The sequence below is a fragment of the Erpetoichthys calabaricus genome, chromosome 9 (genome assembly GCF_900747795.2).
Source record: "Erpetoichthys calabaricus chromosome 9, fErpCal1.3, whole genome shotgun sequence".
In the NCBI taxonomy this organism is placed as follows: Eukaryota; Metazoa; Chordata; class Cladistia; order Polypteriformes; family Polypteridae; genus Erpetoichthys; species Erpetoichthys calabaricus.
Genome location: NC_041402.2, coordinates 104,490,970 through 104,514,870, shown reverse-complemented (window position 1 = coordinate 104,514,870; position 23,901 = coordinate 104,490,970). Strand labels below are relative to the sequence as shown.

Genomic DNA, 23,901 nt, shown 5'->3' with positions numbered 1-23,901 from the left:
ACAATGTTAAGGAGCAAAAATAAGCACTTGGTTTACATAATTGTTAATTGATTAATTCTTAGTCCACCTATGAGTAATTCTGAATGATTCTTAACAAGTTTTCTTTTAAATAAAAATGTAACACTGTTGAATTCAGATAGCACTTTTTCAATTCTTAGATTTTGAATGCTTTTGCCAAAAACTGAACCTTCTTAGTGGACGCTTCTTCTAACAATCATAAAGTGAATTATTTCACTATTTTCACTTTAAACATCAGTACTTACATGGCAATCAGAAATCAACATCTATTTAACAACCTTCTGGAAAAGCTATAGAATAGTGGAAGACTTCTGGTATTGGCACAAAGTTGACAAACAAGTTCTGTTATCATTGGAATAATGAAGAATGAATTTTGAAGAGCATGTTTGTGATCAAAATCTAAGTCCCTATAATAAAACAGAATAAACAATTCAATTAGTTTGTTTCAAAATAAAATTAGTATAATTTTTTTTTTTTAAATAAGAGGTTATTTATTACAAAATATGATTGGATAAGCATATATTGTAACTTTAAGACAGCAACATCTTTTTAGAGATCCTGCAATAGTATTTACTAAGCTATCCCCTTATTCTGAAGAATTGAATTCTAACCTTGCAACTTCATGAGCTTCATAAATATATATGTGATGTGAAAGACTGAATATCTTTAGCTATCTGATCCTGCACTTCATTAGGGTGTCTGCTGTATTTACAATAGTCAACAAGATCAAATCACTGTGTAAGTTACACACATTATTCTTAAAATTGATATCCAGCAAAATCCTAGATCCATAAATTGCAAAGCTTGATTAATGTTGTTTCTGTTGAAGGAACATTACAATTAGCCATTGCAATAACCTTAAAAACACAACTGCAGGCTCTAGGGGTCACTAGGGCATTAATTCAAAATTAATACGCCACCTCATTAATTGGGGGAAGTGGACCTCCTAAAAACCTAACTCTGCTCACACTGGTTTATCTCAGTTAAATAAGTCTAATACATGTGCTCTTAATAATTACTAGGACAGTAAAACACACTTAAACTAAGACAAAAATTTTAATCTTAAAAAAGCAAAACAACAACAAAACTTATGAGAAATTTGACCAATAACTATAATGTTTGATCATTAACTGAGGGGTTTAATTGACCTGGGTTGTTAGAACACTTTAATCCAGGTACAACATGATAAGGGCAGCATGGTGCACAGTGGTAGCGCTGCTGCCTCACAATAAGGAGGCCTGGGTTTGCTTACCGTGTCCTCCCCACGTGGAGTTTGCATGTTCTCCCCGTGTCTACATGGGTTTCCTCCAGGTGCTCTGGTTTTCTCCCACAGTCCAAAGACATGCAGGTGGTTCATTGGCGATCCTAAATTGTCCCTAGTGTGTGCTTGGTGTGTGAGTGTGTGTGTGTCCTGCGGTGGGCTGGCGCCCTGTCCGAGATTTGTTCCTGCCTTGTGCCCTATATTGGCTGGGACTGGCTCCAGCTGACCCCCTATATTAGGACTGACTGACTGACTACATGATAAGAACAGGCTAGGTGAGTGGGTGCAAATCCCAATTTACAACTTAAAGTATTACCCAGGCTAATCAAATAACCTCTCTAAACAAGATTCAAACTAAACATTTAAACAATAAATTAAAACCCCAAAAAACTGTTTTGAAGTTTCTTATTTAACCTGTAGTAGACTTTAATTTGTACAGTAGGACAAACCTATTAACACAAATAATCCAATTACACAAACAATGAAATGAAAACAGTAATCAGATAAATAGCAAATCAAATTAACAACAGATAAACGGGTTGCCCAAAGTTTACTTGGCTGGAACTGCAAGTTGCTGAGGGTTGGTTTAAAGGAAATTAAGAAAAAATATAGCTATCAAAGAAAGATAAAATAAATAAATAAATCCATATGAAACTCCCCCTACCAGCTGTTGCAAGGGACATTCACAAAGTTTCCGCAATTTTTTTAACTCTATTTATTAAGAATTTCAAAAACAATTTACGGGCACTTTTCTGCATAGTCACTTTCCTTTGTGATGCAATTTCCCAGCGTCATACCAACTTTTTAATGCCCAATTACTACTCCTCAATTCACCGTTTCCAACCAAAAAAGGTGGAAACTTTTTGAACATTCCTCGTAACAATGGAGAATTGGAGATTCATTCAGTTCAGATATTCCACCCTTCCCTCATTTCCAAGTTTTGATATTATACTTCACCTTTTAAGAAACAAAAGTCATGAGCAATAACATTATAATTTAAGAATTTCACAGTTCTATAAAAAATGCACGTGATCTTCAAAGGTGTGTCTGCTTATTATTCCAAGAGCTAAACTTAAAAGAAGTGGTGAGGCTGCTGTTAAGCACCTAAAATCTGGAATAGCTTGCCAATTGGAATTCACCAGGCTAATACAGTGAAGCACTTTAAAAAACTAATAAAATTTTTTTTTTTAACATGGCTTTCTCATAGCTTCATTTTAGTTTATTCCTGATATTCTATATATGCATTTAATTATCATTTTAATTCCTGGTGGCTCAGTAATCCGTACTAACCCCTATTGATTTGCTTGAGATAATCAAAGTCTTAGGTCTATAAACTTCATTTATTGTGTAACACTCCAAACAAACTTCGACATAAACCTCACAGAGTCAATTAGTCTTGTGCAGTTTGTCCAATAATACATCCACCCCCAAAAAACAACGTTATCTATCTATCTATCTATCTATCTATCTATCTATCTATCTATCTATCTATCTATCTATCTATCTATCTATCTATCTATTTTTTTTTTGGGGGGGGGGGGGTGAGTCTATATAAAATGTATTTCTCCAAAATTATTAGTGACAGTAGATAAATTTTCACTTCATAGGTGCAAATCTGTACTTGTGCATGAATAACAGCATGGCCAAGCTAATTAGAAATTGAATATGTAAAATAATAGAAATTATTTATCAATGCAAAGGTGTTGGCATCGACATGAATGTCCAGTTGTATTGTCTAATATGACATTTTGAAGAGCGTAAACTAATCATTAGAAGTGACATTAGGGCAATGAACCAGTGACATAAGCTATAGCCTTCTTTGATTGCTAAATGGGCAATATATGTTTGCATATAAATTTATATTCTAAGAATTCTAAAGTATGTTTTGATATATAATTTTCAATTGCTGCCAAATAGCTCTAGAATGCTATTGAATACTTGTTTTAAGTGTTGAAGTATGATGATCACAGCGTTTATTTATCGATAGAGACTGATGACCCAGGTACTCTCGTATCTCTGATCCAATGTCTTAGCAGTATTTCAGACTGAATGAATAGTTTCTCAAACTAAATAAGTATGAAACTGAAATCTTAGTAATTGGCAAACATGAATATAGTGTGGATAGTAGTAATATACTTGATCCCTTATATTTGAAAGTCAAGGCAGAGATAAAGAATTTAGGGGTAATCATCGACTTTGACCTAGAGACTTTAAATCAAAAATTGACCACAAGTTAGCAGAAATTAGATCTCTTACAACTTTACAAGATGTTGAAAAATTAATTTTCGCCATTTGTTTTTAGTTGCCTACTGTAATGCACTCCTAAAAGGACTACCTAAGACAGACATCAATTGTTTGCAATCAGTGCAGAATGCAGCAACCAGAATCTTAACTAGAAATAAAACATTTGAACACATCTCACTAGTTTTAGCATTGTTACATTGGTTATCTGTGTCATTCAGAATGAACTTCAAAATAATATTAATGGTTTATAAATCCTTAAATAATCTTGCTCAATCTGTATTTTGGAATTTCTGTCCTCCTACACTCCAAGTCTTAACCTTAGATCTTAGAATGGAGGTCTGTTTATAATTCCAAGGGCCTTTTGCTGCTGTGTACTTAAAATCTGGAATACTTTACCCATAGAAATTCACTAGGCTAATACTGTTGAACATTTTCAAAAAACTGCTAAAAACTCATTATTTGAATCTATTTTTTTCCCCAGTTTAACTGGAATTTTTGCTTTTTCTATCCTTCCGGCCATCTGACCTTGCCTTGTTTTGTAGTTACTTATTCTTTGATGTTATTGCCTAATCTTAATTGTGTTTCTTTTCTTGTAACTTCCTTTTTGTCATCTTCTAGAGCACTTTGGGCTATATTGTTTCATCAAAAAGTGCTATATTAATAAATGTTGTTGTTTACATTTTTTAATGTGAATAATGCCATTATTTTTTCATTATGCAATGCATAGATTCACAGATTTTGGTCTGCTATAAGTCTCACAGCTTTTTTTAGTTTTCTTAATAGCAGAAGCATTGTCTTTTTACGTTATTATTGATCAACTATTATTTCTTGGTCAACTGATGAAAAGGTAGCCACTTGCTGCATATTCTTCTATTTTATGACAATTAAAGAAACTCTTTTGACTTTTTAGCAGCCCACCCTGTAAAACTAATTTCAGTGTCCCTATTTTAGATATTTCAATTTTAAAGTGATTTAGTTAATTAAAAGTGCATCACATTTTGGAAAGCCCAACAAGGTTAATCATATGACGGACAAAATAATCTTGGGGATACTGAAAACAAATTGTATTTAAATGGGCAGCGAACAGAACAAAAAATACATAAAAGATAAGACCGTTAATATGGATTTTATCATTCTAAATCAGAAGGAAAATACGGTTTAGATATCCTTACCATTTATTTTGTACTAGACGAAGCATAGTAAGGAATGTAGTTTGACGAAATGCTAAACTCGACGGCGCTTGCTATTTTTGAAAAAAAAAAAGGAAAACAGCAGATGGCGCTAAACCTTCGTGGGCGTTACGAGTTTTTAAAGTAAAACGCAGGTTTAAAACCCGCACGGGGAAACCGTACTCCACTTGTTGAAAAAAAAAAATGTTGCAGAGAATTATTTTGATCTTCCTTGCTTCTTTAGGTACGTCGGATTTTGTGTTTATTTTGTCCCCTTTAAAACATTCGCGACAAAGTGTATTAACTTGGGTGTATTAACCTTTTTGTTCTACAGGATATGGTAGTAGTGACCGTGTGTGGCAGCCTGAAAGTTCAGTGCAGGTTCTTCAGAAACAACAGACAGAAATCATTTGCACCTTTGAAACAACGGATACTGATCCTTACCTCTTCTGGTACATTCAGCCTCTCAGCGGCTCTCCTCGGCATTTAATGACAATAACATCAACCTACAGCACAAATGCAGAAGGTTTCAAAGAACGATTTGATGCAACACTAAACCGAATAAACAAAACAGCTCATCTGACTATCTCGTCTTCTAAGCTATCCGACTCTGCGATTTATTTCTGCGCATTGCGGCCCACAGTAAGGAAAATAAAATTAAGAGCATTACAAAAACTATTGTCAAAGAAGACTGCCTTGGAAATAAGTTTAAATGTGCATATTTTGCCTTATAATGAGAAATTTAGAACATTTTATGTACAAAATTGAACAATAAAAACGTTAACATGCTTAAAATGAAAATATCTTCTTTATTTAAAATACGCTAAATTATTCCCCAAAGTTGAACTCTTTTTTTCAGTTAAAAATATTAACCATCATATATATTTGCTGCGGTGGGTTGGCACCCTGCCCGGGATTGGTTCCTGCCTTGTGCCCTGTGTTGGCTGGGATTGCTCCAGCAGACCCCCGTGACCCTGTGTTCGGATTCAGCAGGTTGGAAAATGGATGGATGGATCATATATATTTGCTGAAAATCCCATCCATTAGAAGTGTCTTTCCCGACTATCACAATGTGGCAATTTTTTTTCCATTGTGGTTTTGGTTTAATAGGCATTTAGACAAAAGTGAAGACAAGCAGAGATGGGTTGTGGTGGTGTTGGTGTAGGTTGAGATTGGGATCTTAATGATGTGGGTAATTATAGTAAAAGTGAAAATGAAAAATAAAGTGTAAGAGTTTAATTTACAATGAAAACCTGAAATCTGGGGGAAAATGTTTAAAAGGGACAAGTATAATGTTAGAATTTATAAAATTATAATATTACAGTGCAAGATGAGCAATTAAAAGGAATAAAAATACTACCATTGTTTTGAGAAGGTGGAAAGTTGGATGACCTACTAGATCTTGGCAATCAAAGGAGACATGGAACTTTAGCTTATCTGACTGGTAGTGAACTGAAGCTTGGAAAATAACCTGTTTGTTAATTTGTCCATTAGGCCTCAAAATGAGGTATCCAGGTTAACATTTCGATTTAACTTTAAAATGTATGTCTTGCAAAGACATTTTTACTGATATACTTTAAATAGAAGCTCCTATCTTGAATTTATTTTAAAAGAGTCAAGTTTTTAAAAATGGCTTAATTTTTAAATAAATCCAATATATCATTTTTTTCACTGTAGATACAGTGTATATTTGGCACTCAACCCTCAACTGCAGTATTAAGAAATCCAAGTTCAGGCACTGGTTCTGTCAAAGAAAAGCGTGACTTGTAGTTTTGCAGGTTAAAGAGTAGGTTGAGTTTTTTCTTTTTTTATTCAGAGCTTCAATTAATTTTCTCCTAAGACTTGCATCGCTTTGCAAGGATTACTATACAAACAAACAAACAAATACATAAATAAAAAAAGCAGCCCTTGCAGCAATTAAAGCCTTAACACTTACAGAATTTGCCTGTTTTGAAGCACCAGTGGGGAAAAAAAATCTTCGGTAATTTTACAATGGCAAAGCAGTGCTGGAAAGTAATACTTTAAATAACAGATTCCTAGCACAGTCTTTCCTGATGGGTGACAGACAGGTGCTTCTAGTTTACAATGACTGGCCTATGTGGAGTTTTCATGCAAACTGCAGCCAGTGTAACAGATACACTGAAGTTGAATATCAGGTAAAAAATGAGTTTGTAGCTGTTTAACATAACATTGCCTTTCAGCTAAAATTATTAAAAAATCTAGAATGTGTAAAGTTTCCATTGCTCTCCTTAGAGTTATCCTATTATTTTAAAATGACTCTTAATTAAAAAATGTACTTTCTAACCAAGTTCCTTCCTTACTTCTACAGCACAGGCTACTTAATCCTAATCAGTTAGTCTTCTAGAGGGGCCATTCTACAAAGATGGCTCTACTTACTTTTGTTAATACATTAAGGCTGGCTAGAACTAATAACATGTTGTCTGTCCTTATCCTTCTAGAACTCTTCTCTGCTTTCAACACAGTCAGTTATTAGATCCTTGCCTTCTTTTCTGACTTTGACACCACTGGGACTGCTCTTAGGTGGTTTGAGTTCTGCCTCTTTGGCAGATCCTATATGTACACCTTATGAGGAGAGATGTCGTGCTTGCATCAGAAAAGCATGGATGTGACCAAAGATCAGTACTGGGTACTCTTGGTTTCTCTCTATACACTGCCTCACTAGGCTCCATCATCCAGTCCCAAGGATTCTCATGTCAGCACTCTATCAATGATGAGCGACTGTACCTAACTAGAATTTCTGCATGTCTGACTGATATTGCAACCTGAATGAATTAGCACCATCTCCAGCTTATCCATCTATTCAGCACCCCATCTCTGTTCATCTTGGCTGTCACTAACATCTGCCAAGTCAGTACGCAACCTTGGGGTGGTTTTTGATTTCCATCTGTCTTTCATTGTTCATGCTGCAACTGTCCCTCAGTCTTGAGGTTTCATTTTATACAAAAATTCACACAAGATCAGACTATATCTCATGGCATATGCAAGGCAATTGCTGGTCCTGGCTTTGGTCTTGTCACATCTTAACAACTGAAACTGTCTGCTGGTAGGAGTACCAACATGTGTTGCCACACTGGTGCAGATGGCTCAAATCAGCAGCATGTCTGGTGTTCAACCAGTCCAGGCAGGTACATGTAACTCTTTGTTTCAAATCAATACATTGTTTCCCTGTTCAAATCATGGATACCAGCTTACAGAATAGTCAGTTTTTCAGCACCTATATAGATGGAGTCAATTGTGAGGTCCAATACTTCTTCCTGCCCATTTAGGTCTGCTGATAACCTGTATCTGGTAATGCCACTTTACTAGTGATGAACAGTTTTGTAACCTTACCTTGTAACACTTGTTCTAAAACAGTCCCGCAGATTGAATATGTTTACCTCTTTTGTAAGTTGCTTTGAATAAAAGCATCTACAATAGGAATACATTTAGAAATAAACACCATGGCTTGCACTGTTTAGGTTAAGTATTGTGTTATCGTGGGATGAGTGGTCCTCATCAAGTTCATTATGAGATAGGTCTACTCTTGCACTCTAAGCCTAATGCACATATAAAGATGGACACATTCATAGATCCTATCCATTTAAGCACCATTGATGAGTCATGCCTGTAATGTCTATCACTCTTTGGAATTCCACATAGCCTCTTTATGAGTGAAGCCTACAATGCCTGTCACTCCTCAGTACTCCAAATAGGAACTCACTGTCTTCAGTCAGTACTCCACTTAGGAACTCACTATCTTCATTATGAACAGCATATCAGACCTAAACGCTTCTTTTGTCTCCAAGAATATCCTAGATACATGACAACTGATACACCCTTCGGTTATATGCCATTTACCAACCAACAATGTTTTATTACTGCACTGCTCTTCTATTGGAAATATCTTTCCTCAGCCTGATAACTCTGTAGGAAAATAATAGGGGTGATCTCCCCAATAACAGGAACCTATATTTACTTTATTACTTCAATCAATCTGGATGTTCTGCCCCACAAGCTGTTAGCAGTTACAATTATCTGTTGATCCTTTCTCTTGTCATTTATTAACAACAACATTTATTTATATAGCATATTTTCATACAAATGATGTAGCTCAAAGTACTTTACATGATGAAGAAAGAGAAAAAAGACAAAATAAATAAGAAAATAAAATTAGGTAACACTAATTAACATAGACTAATTAACATAGAATAAAAGGTCCGACGGCCAGGGAGGACAGAAAAAACAAACAAAAAAAAAACTCTGGACGGCTGAAGAAAAAAACAAATCTACAGGGGTTCTGAGACCACAAGACCGCCCAGCCCCCTCTAGGCATTCTACCTAACATAAATGACCTCAATCAGTCCTCATTGTATTCAGGGTTCACATGGAAGAACTTGATAATGATGGTCATGTGGACTTCTAGCCTTAATTCCATCAATGTAGGGCACATGCTTTGATCAGGTGGTGGTGACGCAGATCGCCACCACAGAAAACTGGAAAAAGAATAGAAGAGAAGTCACGTCCCATAGTCACAGTGGTGTTATAAAGTCTTTGAAGCTCACGTAATGCACGTAGGTCCCATAATGAACATTTAAGTACAATGTCTCCTTTTTGTCTCATATAGGCACCCCTTTATCTCTTGTTTTGGTCACGTCCAAAATGTATCTTAAGGTATATAAACCCCTAGGTCTGGTTAGTTGTGGTATGCAGCAATCTGAATCACTATCTACACGCATCTTTAATCACTATCCAACCCTGGAAATCACTCACCTTGTAAGTGTCTTATATCTTAAAGCTTTATTGTTTAATGTATACTCTCTGCTATGTACTGCTTTGTATACAGTTAGGTCCATAAATATTTGGACAGAGACAACTTTTTTTCTAATTTTGGTTCTGTACATTACTACAATGAATTTTAAATGAAACAACTCAGATGCAGTTGAAGTGCAGACTTTCAGCTTTAATTCAGTGGGGTGAACAAAACGATTGCATAAACATGTGAGGCAACTAAAGCATTTTTTGAACACAATCCCTTCATTTCAGGGGCTCAAAAGTAATTGGACAATTGACTCAAAGGCTATTTCATGGGCAGGTGTGGGCAAGTCCGTCGTTATGTCATTATCAATTAAGCAGATAAAAGGCCTGGAGTTGATTTGAGGTGTGGCGCTTGCATGTGGACATGCGGTCAAAGGAGCTCTCCATGCAGGTGAAAGAAGCCATCCTTAAGCTGCAAAAACAGATAAAACCCATCCGAGAATTTGCTACAATATTACGAGTGGCAAAATCTACAGTTTGGTAAATCCTGAGAAAGAATGCAAGCACTGGTGAACTCAGCAACGCAAAAAGACCTGGACGTCCACGGAAGACAACAGTGGTGGATGATCACAGAATCATTTCCATGGTGAAGAGAAACCCCTTCACAACAGCCAACCAAGTGAACAACACTCTCCAGGGGGTAGGCATATCGATATCCAAGTCTACCATAAAGAGAAGACTGCAGGAAAGTAAATACAGAGGGTGCACTGCAAGGTGCAAGCCACTTATAAGCCTCAAGAATAGAAAGGCTAGATTGGACTTTGGTAAAGAACATCTAAAAAAGCCAGCATAGTTCTGGAAAAACATTCTTTGGACAGATGAAACCAAGATCAACCTCTACCAGAATGATGGCAAGAAAAAAGTATGGAGAAGGCGTGGAACAGCTCATTATCCAAAGCATACCACATCATCTGTAAAACACAGTGGAGGCAGTGTGATGGCTTGGGCATGCATGGCTGCCAGTGGCACTGGAACCCTAGTGTTTATTGATGATATGACACAGGACAGAAGCAGCCGAATGAATTCTGAGGTGTTCAGAGACATACTGTCTGCTCAAATCCAGCTAAATTCAATCAAATTGATTGGGCGGCGTTTCATGATACAGATGGACAATGACCCAAAACATACAACCAAAGCAACCCAAGAGTTTATTAAAGCAAAGAAGTGGAAAATTCTTGAATGACCAAGTCAGTCACCTGATCTTAACCCAATTGAGCATGCAGTTCACTTGTTGAAGACAAAACTTCAGACAGAAAGGCCCACAAACAAACAGCAACTGAAAGCCACTACAGTAAAGGCCTGGCAGAGCATTAAAAAGGAGGAAACCCAGCATCTGGTGATGTCCATGAGTTCAAGACTTCAGGCTGTCATTGCCAGCAAAGGGTTTTCAATCAAGTATTAGAAATGAACATTTTATTTCCAGTTATTTAATTTGTCCAATTACTTTATAGCCTCAGAAATGAAGGGATTGTTTTCAAAAAATGCTTTAGTTGCCTCACATTTTTATGCAATCGTTTTGTTCACTCAACTGAATTAAAGCTGAAAGTCTGCACTTCAACTGCATCGGAGTTGTTAAATTTAAAATTCATTGTGGTAATATACAGAACCAAAATTAGAAAAAAGTTGTCTCTGTCCAAATATTTATGGACTTAACTATATTTATTACTTCTTATTTATTGTCTTTGGTTGTACACCTGTAAATACCAATATGTTTCTTTTGTATATATTTCAGTTTCCAAAAGAGGTATGTCCAGTGAAAGCCTTCAAGAAAGCTCACCCTTGTCATTTTTATGTGGGTGTGCCAAGTTCTTTAAGGACTCTGCTGCTGTGCTACACAAATGGCATGGAATGGGCAGAAAACTTGTATGAAAATTTAAAAGTAATATGACATTTGTTAAAATAACATAATACCAGTAGGAGAAAATATAACAGAATATAAACAGATAGCAAAGTCTGGATGTATATATCTATACTAATAAAAGGCAAAGCCCTCACTGACTGACTGACTGACTGACTGACTGACTGACTCACTCACTCACTCACTCACTCACTCACTCACTCACTCACTCACTCACTCACTCACTCACTCACTCACTCACTCACTCACTCACTCATCACTAATTCTCCAACTTGCCGTGTAGGTAGAAGGCTGAAATTTGGCAGGCTCATTCCTTACAGCTTACTTACAAAAGTTAGGCAGGTTTCATTTCGAAATTCTATGTATAATGGTCATAACTGGAACCTGTTTTTTGTCCATATACTCTAATGGAGGAGGCAGAGTCACGTATCGCGTCATCACGCCTCCTACGTAATCTCGTGAACAGAAAACAAGGAAGAGATTTACAGCACGAGTCAAACGCAGGAACGAAGGTAAATGACGTTAATTGTTGAGTGTCTTTTAATACTGTGTAAGCATACATATTAACACATGTGCAATTAAACGTGTGCATTTACGGGGTGATTTCTCAGGCTTAAAAGCTCGCCTTTTATCAAACGTGGGAACAAAGGTAAATGACGTTAATTGTTGAGTGTCTTTTAATACTGTGTAAGCATACATATTAACACATGTGCAATTAAACGTGTGCATTTACAGGGTGATTTCTCAGGCTTAAAAGCTCGCCTTTTATTAAAAAGGTAAATGCAAACTGTTTTCATTCTGAAGGGCACAAACCATGTTAGATTTCAGCCATTAAACGCGCAAAAATGTCGGTACACCAGATAAATAAGCGCAACATATTATCAGTTGTATTGTGTGCTTACAATACATAAAGAAATGTGTTAATCTTTAACTAATAGTATGGGATGGTGTTTTTCGACTCGCGCCTTGATTTAAACGATTCCATGTCTTGGTGGGTTTGCGTAGCTTATTGTCAATATCTTTACATCTGTTTTTATGACTTATTGACTGAAACGGGCTTTCATGAAAAAAGTTAGGGCTTTGCTACAGGATACACCCTCCACAAGTTAAGGAAGTAAAAATAAAAGGTATATATTTCTGTTTTATTTAAACCTTTTAAGTTCGTATGCATAGCCACATTTAGCTGTTTTAGTTTTTTTTTTCTTTCTTCAGTAATATTTAATCTCCTTAAAGAAAAACAACATATGCATTTTACTTTTTTTGTATCTCTTTAGTAATATTTTAGTGTAAAAGGATAACCAGTATTTAAACCTTTTATGTAACTTTATAAAGTTATTTTACACAATGTTGAAATTAATAAAAAAGCTACATATTTTGGCAGCTGCTGCTTTAATTTTCAATGAAATGAAAAAAGCTCTCCAAGAGAAAACGTCAATGAAGAAGAAACAGTTTGCACTATCTAAAAAGGAGAAACCCTCATTTATAAAGGTTTGCTGCAGATGACTTAACTGAAAAGAAATAAATAGTTCCTATGTGTATAATACATATTTATCTATTTGACTTATGCCTTTATTCCAGCAACTTGCAACATCTGAGGTACAATTTGTTACATTACTTTTGTTTTTTGCAGCACAGGCAGGTGAAGTGACTTCCTCAGGGTCACACAGTGGTGTCAGTACCAGGATTTGAACTGACAAGCTCCGGGTTTGCTGAAATATTACTGAAGAAAGAAAAAAAACGAAAACGGGAAAATGGGGCTATGCATACAAATGTCCATCCATCCATTATCCAACCCGCTATATCCTAAATACAGGAGCCAATCCCTGCCAACACAGGACACAAGGCAGGAAACAAACCCCGAGCAAGGTGCCAGCCCACCGCAGGGCGCACACACCCACACACACCCACACACCACGGACAATTTAGAATCGCAAATGCACCTAACCTGCATGTCTTTGGACTGTGGGAGGAAAGCGGAGTACCCGGAGGAAGCCCAGACAGAACATTCAAACTCCACGCAGGGAAGCGAACTCGGGTCTCCTAACTGGCACCTTTCACTGCACCACCATACCGCCCGCATACAAACTTAAAAGGTTTAAATAAAACAGAAATATATACCTTTATTTTTACTTCCTTAACTTGTGGAGGGTGTATCCTGTAGCAAAGCCCTAACTTTTTTCATGAAAGCCCCTTTCAGTCAATAAGCCTTAAAAACAGGTGTAAAGCTAAACTTGCAGCACCGCTATTCAATTACACTTGCCTAACGCCTCTCCTAAGGGGAAATACTGTGGGATCTGGGCATCCGTCAAAGCACCAATCACAGGCCTGATTAGAAAGCGGGAAGCTGTGATTTGTCGTCTCCCTCCCATGTAACAATCACAGCCCGTGTTACAACACACTATGTATGTATGTGTATATGTATATATGTGTATGTGTGTGTGTATGTATGTGTGTATATGTATGTGTATATATATGTTGATATGTGTGTGTATATATATATATATATATATATATATATATATATATATATATATATATATATAAAATATGTGTGGATGTGTATATGTATATATATGTATATGTAGATATGTGTATATGTAGATATGTATATGTATATACATGTTTACATAACCTCTTTAACACACTACTTCTCCGCTGCGAAGCGCGGGTATTTTGCTAGTATATATATATATATATATATAATAGAAAGCTTACTGAAAATTTCGCTTTTGTATCAATAGAGGATGTTTCCCTGGGAGGATTTTAGATCCAGTAGTCATTCATCTTTGGCGTGGTCTTTGAATGATGGAATGAGGGGAGAGAGAGAGAGAGACCAATTTAATGCCAATCCTTAGGTTTCATTATGCAGATTTCACATAGTCACTTGGGTCTTTAGAGTATAAGTGCAAAACACTGTAACTGAAAAGATGAATAAACAAATGTTGTCTCTTTGGTTTAGATTGCTTGTTCCAGTTTACATTGTCATGTAGCCAAATAGGGTCATCCTTGGACTTACCTCTGTTTTTCAAAGACAAAACCAGAAAGTTCTATTTTCTCCTGAAAAGATGTTCATCTACTACTGGCTCTGATTAAAACTGTGCAATGGGGTCAGTGGAAACTTAATCTGACTCACTTTTCCATAGCTTGAAACTGTGCACTACAGAGGTAGCAGTTTCACAGCTGACTTCCTTCCTGTCAACCTTGAGATACTAAAGCAACTTAACAGTAGAGCCAAGCAAACATATTTTAGATCACCGTGAACCTTGGCACAGTGCTAAATAAGATGGAAGGTCTTATCCTCATTCCACATTTGACACCAAAATAGTGCCAACACCATTGCGGTGCATGCCTGCACTGAGTGGTCTCTTGCTCTTTACATCACCCTTTTGGGTCGCGTACTGTTCTTAGAAATACTGCTTACTGTTGCCACAGTAGATGTGACATTTCAGGTTTGCCATTTTTGTGGCAGATGGCTCTGAAGCTGCTCATTTAAATGAAGGACTGACAGCTCCTAGTGGTAGTGACTCATTTTCAGTCTGATGCAACTTTCAGCACCATTAAAATATAAATATATTGTCACTTTTATTCCCTTAGGGGATGCTTTCAAGGCTCTGTATGCAGTAAATTGTTCCACCCCAGGACACAGGGGGCATTCTTACCTTTTGACTGTTGTTCTGAGAGGCAAACACCCAAAGATCTTTGACCATGCCCCTGTCTGAGCTCAGGAATTCCTGTCCCTTTCAGGACAGTCACTGTAAATTTGATTTGTTGACACTAATAGAGTGTTTATTCAGAAGTACCCATTTGAGAGAGAAGGACTGCTGCTATTATATGCTGTATATACTATATCACTGAGACTTTGATTGTGTTAAAATATTAACAGCTATAGCCATTATTTATATTAGAAACTAATTTATTTTTATTATTAAAATGAGAGTGGTGGGTTGATACCCCAATCCTTACAACTAAAATCCCAAACTAACTGCTTCCTGAAAAATAGCATAGTTATTATATCATTCAGGGTAATGAACAGCCCAATGGACCTGACAGAGGTGAACCACTCCATTGAGGAGCAGCCGCATCAAGTAACAGCTGCAAGTAGCAATGCAACACACCAACCTAGCAGATGCAGATGTGAGAAGAACCATGATGGAAGCACTGTGCACTGACTGAGCATGAAGCCCTTTACTATTATCAGTGCTGCTGAACACCTGGATGATATCAAGGTCTGATATATGAACACACATCCAGTAGAATGCTACCAAATACCTGACCTGCTCCTAACCAACAAAGCACAGTGGGCCTATTTCAACAGAGAGGAAAGGGCCACCGAAGATTACACCGTACTCAAGACTGCCTTCAATATTTCCAGAAAGGTTACTCACTCCATGGTGCACATGGTGGGGATTATCTCCTGTGATTTTTTTTAGTCTATTCACTCCCAAGAAAAAGCTGCCTAATCTGCTGGCAATCATAGGTCATTATGGAGATGTTTGTTGAAGTGATGGCGTATAGCCATCCAAACAGAAAAGCGAGAAGAAAAGCTATGGCTCCTACCCATAAGATCCCCAAAACTGGTGCCACATTCTGATCAACTGTCCACATCTCAAGGAGCCAATGAACTGCGGTTGAGTGTTTGGAAAAAGGTACTGTGTCAAGGCCACGTCTCTAATCCCATTTCAGGCTTAGTGCAAGTCAGGAATCAGCCAGTCGCTTCCCTCTTCAACTTTAGCAGCATCATTTCTATTGTTACTGACCAGTTTCTCCCGTTCCAACAATATGATAGCAAAAAAACAATCTTGCCTGTATTCACAATGACAAGAACAGGTACCCAACCGTCTCCTGTATCTTATGCTCCTGGGGTTGTATACAGGTTCTGTGGGTGGCCATCCTTTCACCCAACCTGTAAACCATGATACTTGAATGAGACTGGACACAAAGAAATGTCAATGGGTGTGCATGAAAACCTAAATTCCATTAGAAACAGAGCCTGTCAGTGGGTGAAGTAAGTCCATCTGAAGGTGGCCCCACACAGTGTAAAAAGCAACGTAAAGCTGTGGCACTCCAGTGCAGCATGGCTGATTTTCAGGAGAAGGGCAGGTTGACTTCAGATGTAAATCCAGCTGATGCCCTGTAGGAGGTGGCCTCACTCCCAGAAGCCATGTCAGACCCTCTGTAACCACTGTAACTTCAGTATAGTCTACAGCCCGCTTCATTTAAGCAAGAAAGTGGAACAATTATTCACTAAAGTTTGAAAGAAACACTGTCTATTCAGTTTATGGGCAAACCATTCTAAATGACTCGCCATCTGGGACACACTTTAAGATGGATAATGATCTGTTATACAGGGTGGCGGGACATCAAGACAAACTAAAATGGCAGCCACTGATTCCCTGAGATCATCCATGCACACCTATTAGGTGTTAGTTTTGGAGCTGATACAACCCTTGAAAGAATCAAAGCCAGGTTTGTGGAAGTATAATTTTAAGGTAACATAACATTCATCATAAAGAAATAGCATAAAGGGTTAATACATGTCACAAACCTGTTCAGGCATATCAGGAAACCAAATAAAGGTCAAGTGAACAACGGAGACAAAAATGTAATACACAAAATGTACAAAAAGATGACTAACATGTATTCAACAAGATTGGACAGTTGTTATGTACATAGAAATTTCAAGGGTGGTGGACCAACCCAAAGGATGTAAGAATAAGATAGATAGATAGATAGATAGATAGATAGATAGATAGATAGATAGATAGATAGATAGATAGATAGATACTTTATTAATCCCAATGGGAAATTCACAGTTATATAGTTATAATATATATAACTAACTATATAATTATAGTTATGAATAATAAGCATACTATGTAGTAAAATAGACTTTTATTTTATATGGATCATTTAGGTGCAAACCAATGCACCAACCAAAATAAATATATGCATTGATTGACACTGTATGTAAATTAAATAGTTTATAAAATGAACCCGTATCCTTTGTCTCTCTGACCATTCTCATCATTCTGTAAGAGACTGCTGTGAAAGATACTCCGTCCTCAGCTTGGTGCTGAAGGTGGAAAAAAAAATGAAACAAATGGTTAACCTTTTTTGCCTGCTAATTACTGATTTGTCCTGTAAGAGGATAAGTTTGTTTCTTTACCTAAGATGTTGATTTCTCCCACAGGTTTTACTGGTTGGGTATTAATGAGGCTGTGAGATGATTTTGTGCTTCGTGTTCTGACTGTCAGCTCACCCACATCCCACACAAATATCCCCCTCCTTGTCCCCTTGCCAGCAATTGACAGCCTGTTTGAAAGAACTGGAATTGACATAACGAGTTCACTTTAAACCTTAGCATGTGGGCATTAATATATCATTGTCTTGGTGGACCATGCAACCTGGCATCCAGAGGCCATTTATAGAACAGGCTCATAATAAAACTATCACCTGGGAACTTGTAGGGGGTGTTTGAGCGAGGTGGTATCCCCAAAGAATTCTTATGGACCAGGGAACGCTTTTCACCTCGAGTACCTTCAAGGAGGTCGCCAAGTTGGCTCTGTGTACTCCCATCTAAAATATCAACCATCCCCAAATGGATGGGCTCATAGAGTAATTTAAATAGGTGCTGAAACAGATGTTGAAGGGCGTGGTTCATGAAGATAAAAAGACTGGGATCAGCTTCTGCATCATGGCATGTTCACATGCCGGGGGGTACCTCAGCCAGGCATCCACAAGCTTATCTCTATTTGAGGTACTTAATGGGAGGCAGCTGTATGGACTCTTGGACATCCTAAAAGAGGGCTGGGAACCTGAAAATCTCCACTTCACCAAGTTTTTGTTAGAACACAAGTGCAGTTGCACAAGGACTTTCAAAAGTGCAACACCGGGTAAACAGAGTTCTTAGATTGAGTCAAAGCATGCAGGTTTGGTTCTATAATCAAGGAACATGAGTTCTATCCCAAAGATAAGGTCATGGTCCTTATCTTTACTTTGCAGTTGAAGTTCTTTTCCCATTGGCAGGGCCCTTTAAAAACAGAGGAACAAAAGAAACTTGTGGATTATGTGGTTAAAAATGGTGTCTATTAGAACATATTTATAAGATCAATTTGTAGAAACCCTGGGGGGTACAAAGCCCTCTCATCGATGTAGGCACCATGCTCCTTGCAGACACCTATCCCCTAAATTTCAGGGTTAGCCTTTTCCTCTTAGAGGCAAACATTGGAAACAGCAATTCATTCATTCCAGGGGATGGAAGACAGTAACTCCCCTGTGGACCTCAATGAAGGAGCACAACATTTTCTGGGATTTGAGAGTGACCATATCACTTCCCAGAGGAGAAGAGGGCAGAGGTGGTGCAGGAGATAAAAAGGATGTTGGACTTAGAGATTGTAGAAGAAAGCTATGGCCTTTTATCCGGTCCTATTGCAGATATCCCACATTTCCCGGAAGTTCTGGGAGTCTCTCGCATATTGATAGCGGCTCCCTGCCACCCGCAAGTTATACTGTAAAGAGAGACAAACACATGAAAAAGGTTTGGGGAATATATTGTAGGTTTCTTGGGATAAAAAGTTTGTGTGATACTTCACCAAGTAATGTTTCGAGACTGAGCCACCAACAAGAACTGCCTGGAGAGCAAAGGTAGTGGGTTTTTATAGTGATGGGACAGGAAGAGGCACATGTGAGGTCATTAGAGGGTGTGGTCTGAAGCCAGAAGAGGAAGGAAGTTAGTTCTTACTGCTCCTGGAAGAATGGGAGAAAAGGCACTAGTACACTTGGTCATCCCCTATACTTGTGATTCAGCATTAGACCCCCATGCTGCCTCCCATGTGCACACGTGACAATATACAATATCGAAGAAGTTTGTTTTTTAGATAGAGAGTAGGAGCATGTGCGAGAGAGAGCAAAGATCCCACAGTTGATCTAGAATCTGTGGAGAAGGAGAATGAGTGACTGAGTAACATAATGAGAGTAACAGAGAGAGAGCATCCTGATTGGTCTGTCTTTTTCTGCTGAGTAGACCTTATCAGTTTTCTCTGTGGAAGGGCTTTACAGTTTACCTCTCTCTTTGAGGTGTATTGTCCAGCATCGACATGGCCCCAACAAAAAAAAAAAATAGAACTTCAGATTTTACGAAGGTGTACTCCTGCCTCATAGCATAAAAAGTAATGACAGTGTTGCACGCTGCACTGTTTGCAACAGTCATTTCACCATTGCCCATGGGGAGTTAAATGATTGTAAAAGACACCTTCGGGTGAGATTAATTGATGTAATTTGAAGTCAAAGTATAGAAAGTTAAAAGAAGCATGATATTTATTACATGAATAATAATAACAAATAGAATAAGAAATAATAGAAAATAAGATTGATAGTAAAGTCTGGATATATATATATATATATGCATAGTCTTTAGGAAAAGCTTATCAAAAGGTAAAGATGTCAAAGATGAATGTCCCAAGTGGCTTGTAATCTAGCACTCGAAGTTGTTCATGAGATGCTTTGCTGACTATCAGATGAAAACAGCTACATGTTGCTGGCGCCCTCTTCTGACATCGCTCTTTTGTCGTTGCTGTTTCCTCATCTTCTGATGTTGCTCTTCAGATGAGCCATATTTATTATAAAATTCTATACAGGGGTTTGTAAGATACACTTGATTGGCTGGCTGTCAATATGATGGATGAATTCACTCAGACTCTTTAATCTTTTTCAGTATGTCCATTTCCCAAACAATCAAGTTTTTGATGTTTTAATAATCTCCTGTATCAAGCTGTAAACTAGTCTGGCAATTTCTAGTCCCACAGTCTTCTGTTTGCAGGCAGTAAAGTAATTGGGTACATCCTTAAAGCCTCAGCATTTCTTCCTTTCCCAAGCTGTAAACCAATTTAGTCCTGGTGCCCATCTCTTCACAGGTGATAAAATCATCAATACAGCTTGAGGCATTTCCTGGTCAGTTCAAACAGATGGTACTGTGATTGATACTGATACATTTCAGGAAAACAGAATGTTTTGATGCTAAACTGCCCACGCAAGTGTACTGTATTTAAGTTCATCTTGTTTTGTCTTGAGCAAAATATAATGAAAATATAGATATAAATGTGCAGATTTTGCACACCACAACATCCACCAACTGAGAATTTGATTTTTTCCAATTTCCAATAGTCATCATCAGTTACCCATTGACTTGAAAGTAGAAATCTTCCAGTTGAGCAAAATAAGTTTATGTACTAGTAGTGAGGTAAAGGCAATTATAGTTTGTTTGTCCTTCTCCACTTTAAGCCCATCTGGGAGTACACCAAACACAGCTGTTAATGGGTTTGGAGTGACTGTGACACCAAGGCTGTCTGAGAGGCATTTAAAGATATTTGTCTAAAATGTTATTAATATGCTGCACACCCAGAACATGTGACAGAGTGAGGCTGGAGCTAGATTGCAACATTCACAGTTTCAATCTTGCCCTGGAAACATTATGGACAATTTCAAACAAGATAAATGTGCTCAATAAAAGATTTTAAGTTGAATGAATGAATGCTTTGCGCATATAGAGCTAGATTGTATTCTGTGCATGGCTGCCTCCCACTCCTTTTCTGAAATATCAAGTGACAGATCCTTTCCCCAATGTACCCTGGGATCTTTGAAATATTTTTTTAAGTGTAGAGATGCTATATGAGTCTTCAAGACTGATCAATATTTTTTTCGGAATAGAAGTAGGTGGGAGGAGCGGAAAATTGGGCAGGTTCTGTTTAGCAAAGTTTCTAGCTTGAAAGTAGTTAAAAAATTGTGTTGATGAGAAGTTAAAATTGAAGTGTAATTGTTTGTAGGATGTGAAGACATTATCTATGTACAGTACAAGTCTCTGAGTGTTTTAATCCTGGACATTTTCCAAACATTACAAAGGGTGTGCCCTAATCAGTGAGAATCTCATGACGGATACCAATACGTGTGAATATATCCAAGAGTGCTTTTGCAATAGTTCGGGCGTCCGCCCGTCGCAGCACTGCTACTTCTGGGTACTGTATTTTGTGGCTTAATCAATTAACATGAGCATATACTGAATGCCACTTTTACTCCTGGGAAGCGGGCCAACAATATCTAATCCCACCCTCTCAAAGGGAACGTCTAAAATAAGCACCATTACAAGCAGTGCCCTGGCGGAACTGTGAGCAGAAACTATTTGACAGTCTGAACAGGCCTTACAAAATTGCTATACATCCCGGCCCATATTCACCTAATAAAAGCAATTCGAAATATGTTCCCTCATCTTTTCCACGCCAAGATAACCCCCCAAAAAAGTGACTGTGAGCAATTTTTAAAACCTTCTCCCTATGCTCACTGGGTACTAGCAACTGCTCGATTTGTCCATCACCAGTACAATCAGAAATCACCTGATACAGAAAACTATCCATGAATAAAAAATGTGGTGTTTTAAAATTCGGGTCCTCTCTTTCCAGATAGTATGAGTCATTTGTGACGTGGGCTTGCCTGAATGCAAAATCCAAGTTGTTATCATCTTGTTGTAGGCGAGCAAACTCCACCTGGTCGGCAGTCTCTGCTTCCTCTGTGTTTGAAGCAGAATCGTATTCGCCTCCCACTACTACCGTATCTGATGAAGCATCGCACTCACCTCCCACTGCTATTTTGTTTTTGTCCGGGTTGTATTGAGTGTCCGATCTGGGGAGGCTGTTGGTGCGTGCGACAGCATGGAAAAGTTTGCCAGCTGTCCCAGTTCTTCACTTAAGGATTCGTCCCCCAGTTTGCTGGTACAACTCCAGTTCAATTTCAAGCCTGTTTCCTTGACTGACATTGCCTGCAGCAAGCACCTCTATCCACTATGGGGGTAGGTGCTCTGCAGGTGGCCATTCCTTTCTCCTATTAGAAGTGGCCAGGATGAGGTGTCTTATATGGCAGTCCAAACCTTAAAGTTCTTCCCTTTAATTTCAGAAAGAGAGTTATATAGTCATGTATATTTTAATATCCCCAGGGACGCAGTGGATCTTCACTTTGTCTGTGGTCTTATAAGGGGTCTGCCAGAGCAAGTCAAAGCGGACTATGCAGAGGTCGCTACCAGAGTCCAACAGTGCAGAGAATTCCCATCTGGCCAATGTAATAGAGACCTTAAAATTGTCCTCCTTTATCATCTTAGGGGAAACTTGCGAGCCGCATACCTGGGCAAGACCGATAGCCATTGTTTGTGCAGGTGGGAGGTGGCACTCCCGAGCCAGATGTCCCGGTTGATCACAGTGAAAGCAGCTGCGTTCAGTCCACACTATGGTGTTACTATTATGGGGTCTCCCACCTGCATGTCTATGCTGGCTGGATCGAAATCGGGTTCAAGCCTGGGTAGCTCCGTTGTTTCCAGGTGGCTTGTGCACCCTCTAGTCTGTGGTTCAGATCCAGCAGCAAGTGGATGTCGTTCTGTAGCATTTCATCGCAAAGGCTCTCGTTTATCCCTGACAGGACTGCATCAATACAATACAATACAATACAGTTTATTTTTGTATAGCCCAAAATCACACAGGAAGTGCCGCAATGGGCTTTAACAGGCCCTGCCTCTTGACAGCCCTCCAGCCTTGACTCTCTAAGAAGACAAGGAAAAACTCCCAAAAAAAAACCTAGTAGGGAAAAAATGAAAGAAACCTTGGGAAAGGTAGTTCAAAGAGAGACCCCTTTCCAGGTAGGTTGGGCGTGCAGTGGGTGTCAAAAGAAGGGGGTCAATACAATACAATACAATACACATCAATAGCGAGCTTCTCCATAATGCGCTTGATAGGTTCTCCGCGGATCCAGCTTTGAATCATGTCCACTAAGCCCTTGATCTGTTCTCGTACAGGGTGATCTGGATCAATATACCACAGCCGAAACTGCCTCCCCTTGACCACCGGTCTTACAGCCGTGCAGAGGAAGATCAGTTGCTTCAGGTAGTCATAATCATCAAGCCTTTCGGGAGGGAGATTCCGTATGGCTTGGAGGGCTTCTCCAATTAAAAACGGGGCTAAAATAGCTGCCCAGGATCCCCTGTCCTATTGCATCAATGTTGCCATACATTCAAAGCAGAATAGGAAACACTCAGGGTCGTCTGATGGAGCCATCTTCGGCAGCACATCTCGTGGCTGCACCAAGGCAGGGGCGGCTGCCAGGGCCTCATCTTGCTCCAGGGGTTGCCGTACTTTTTGGGGATCCATCAGTGCAAGGACCCCACTCCTGGTACCATGTAACGTGTGAGTCCCTGTCTTGCACCCCAAAACACAAGGCTGAGTCTCAGTACTTTAACAAAACCAGCTTTACTCAGCTTGAGACAGGAACAGCACGGTTATTCATTTTAGCAGGACCTACCACTCTCCTATACACAGACACAGCAATCAGGCAAGGTCATAGCCAGGTTAATGGCCAAGTAATACTGTTCCCTGCATTTATAATGTTCCTTGCATCACCCATCAATGTCAGGCACTTAAAGCACAAACACAGTCGGTTTGGATTTGCTTAGGCTTTCTTCCACAGATGCGGCGATTGTGCTTCGGGATACTCTTTGGCATATC

At 38.5% G+C, this 23,901-nt stretch overlaps 1 gene segment (V, D, J or C); it reads left to right on the top strand.

Annotated features, from left to right (window-relative positions):
* The first annotated feature begins 4,875 nt into the window (after positions 1–4,875).
* Positions 4,876–5,465, top strand: LOC127529086 (T cell receptor alpha variable 14/delta variable 4-like). The segment is given in 2 exon segments: positions 4,876–4,936; positions 5,027–5,465. Coding segments are annotated over 2 exon segments (474 nt in total).
* The last annotated feature ends 18,436 nt before the right edge of the window (positions 5,466–23,901 follow it).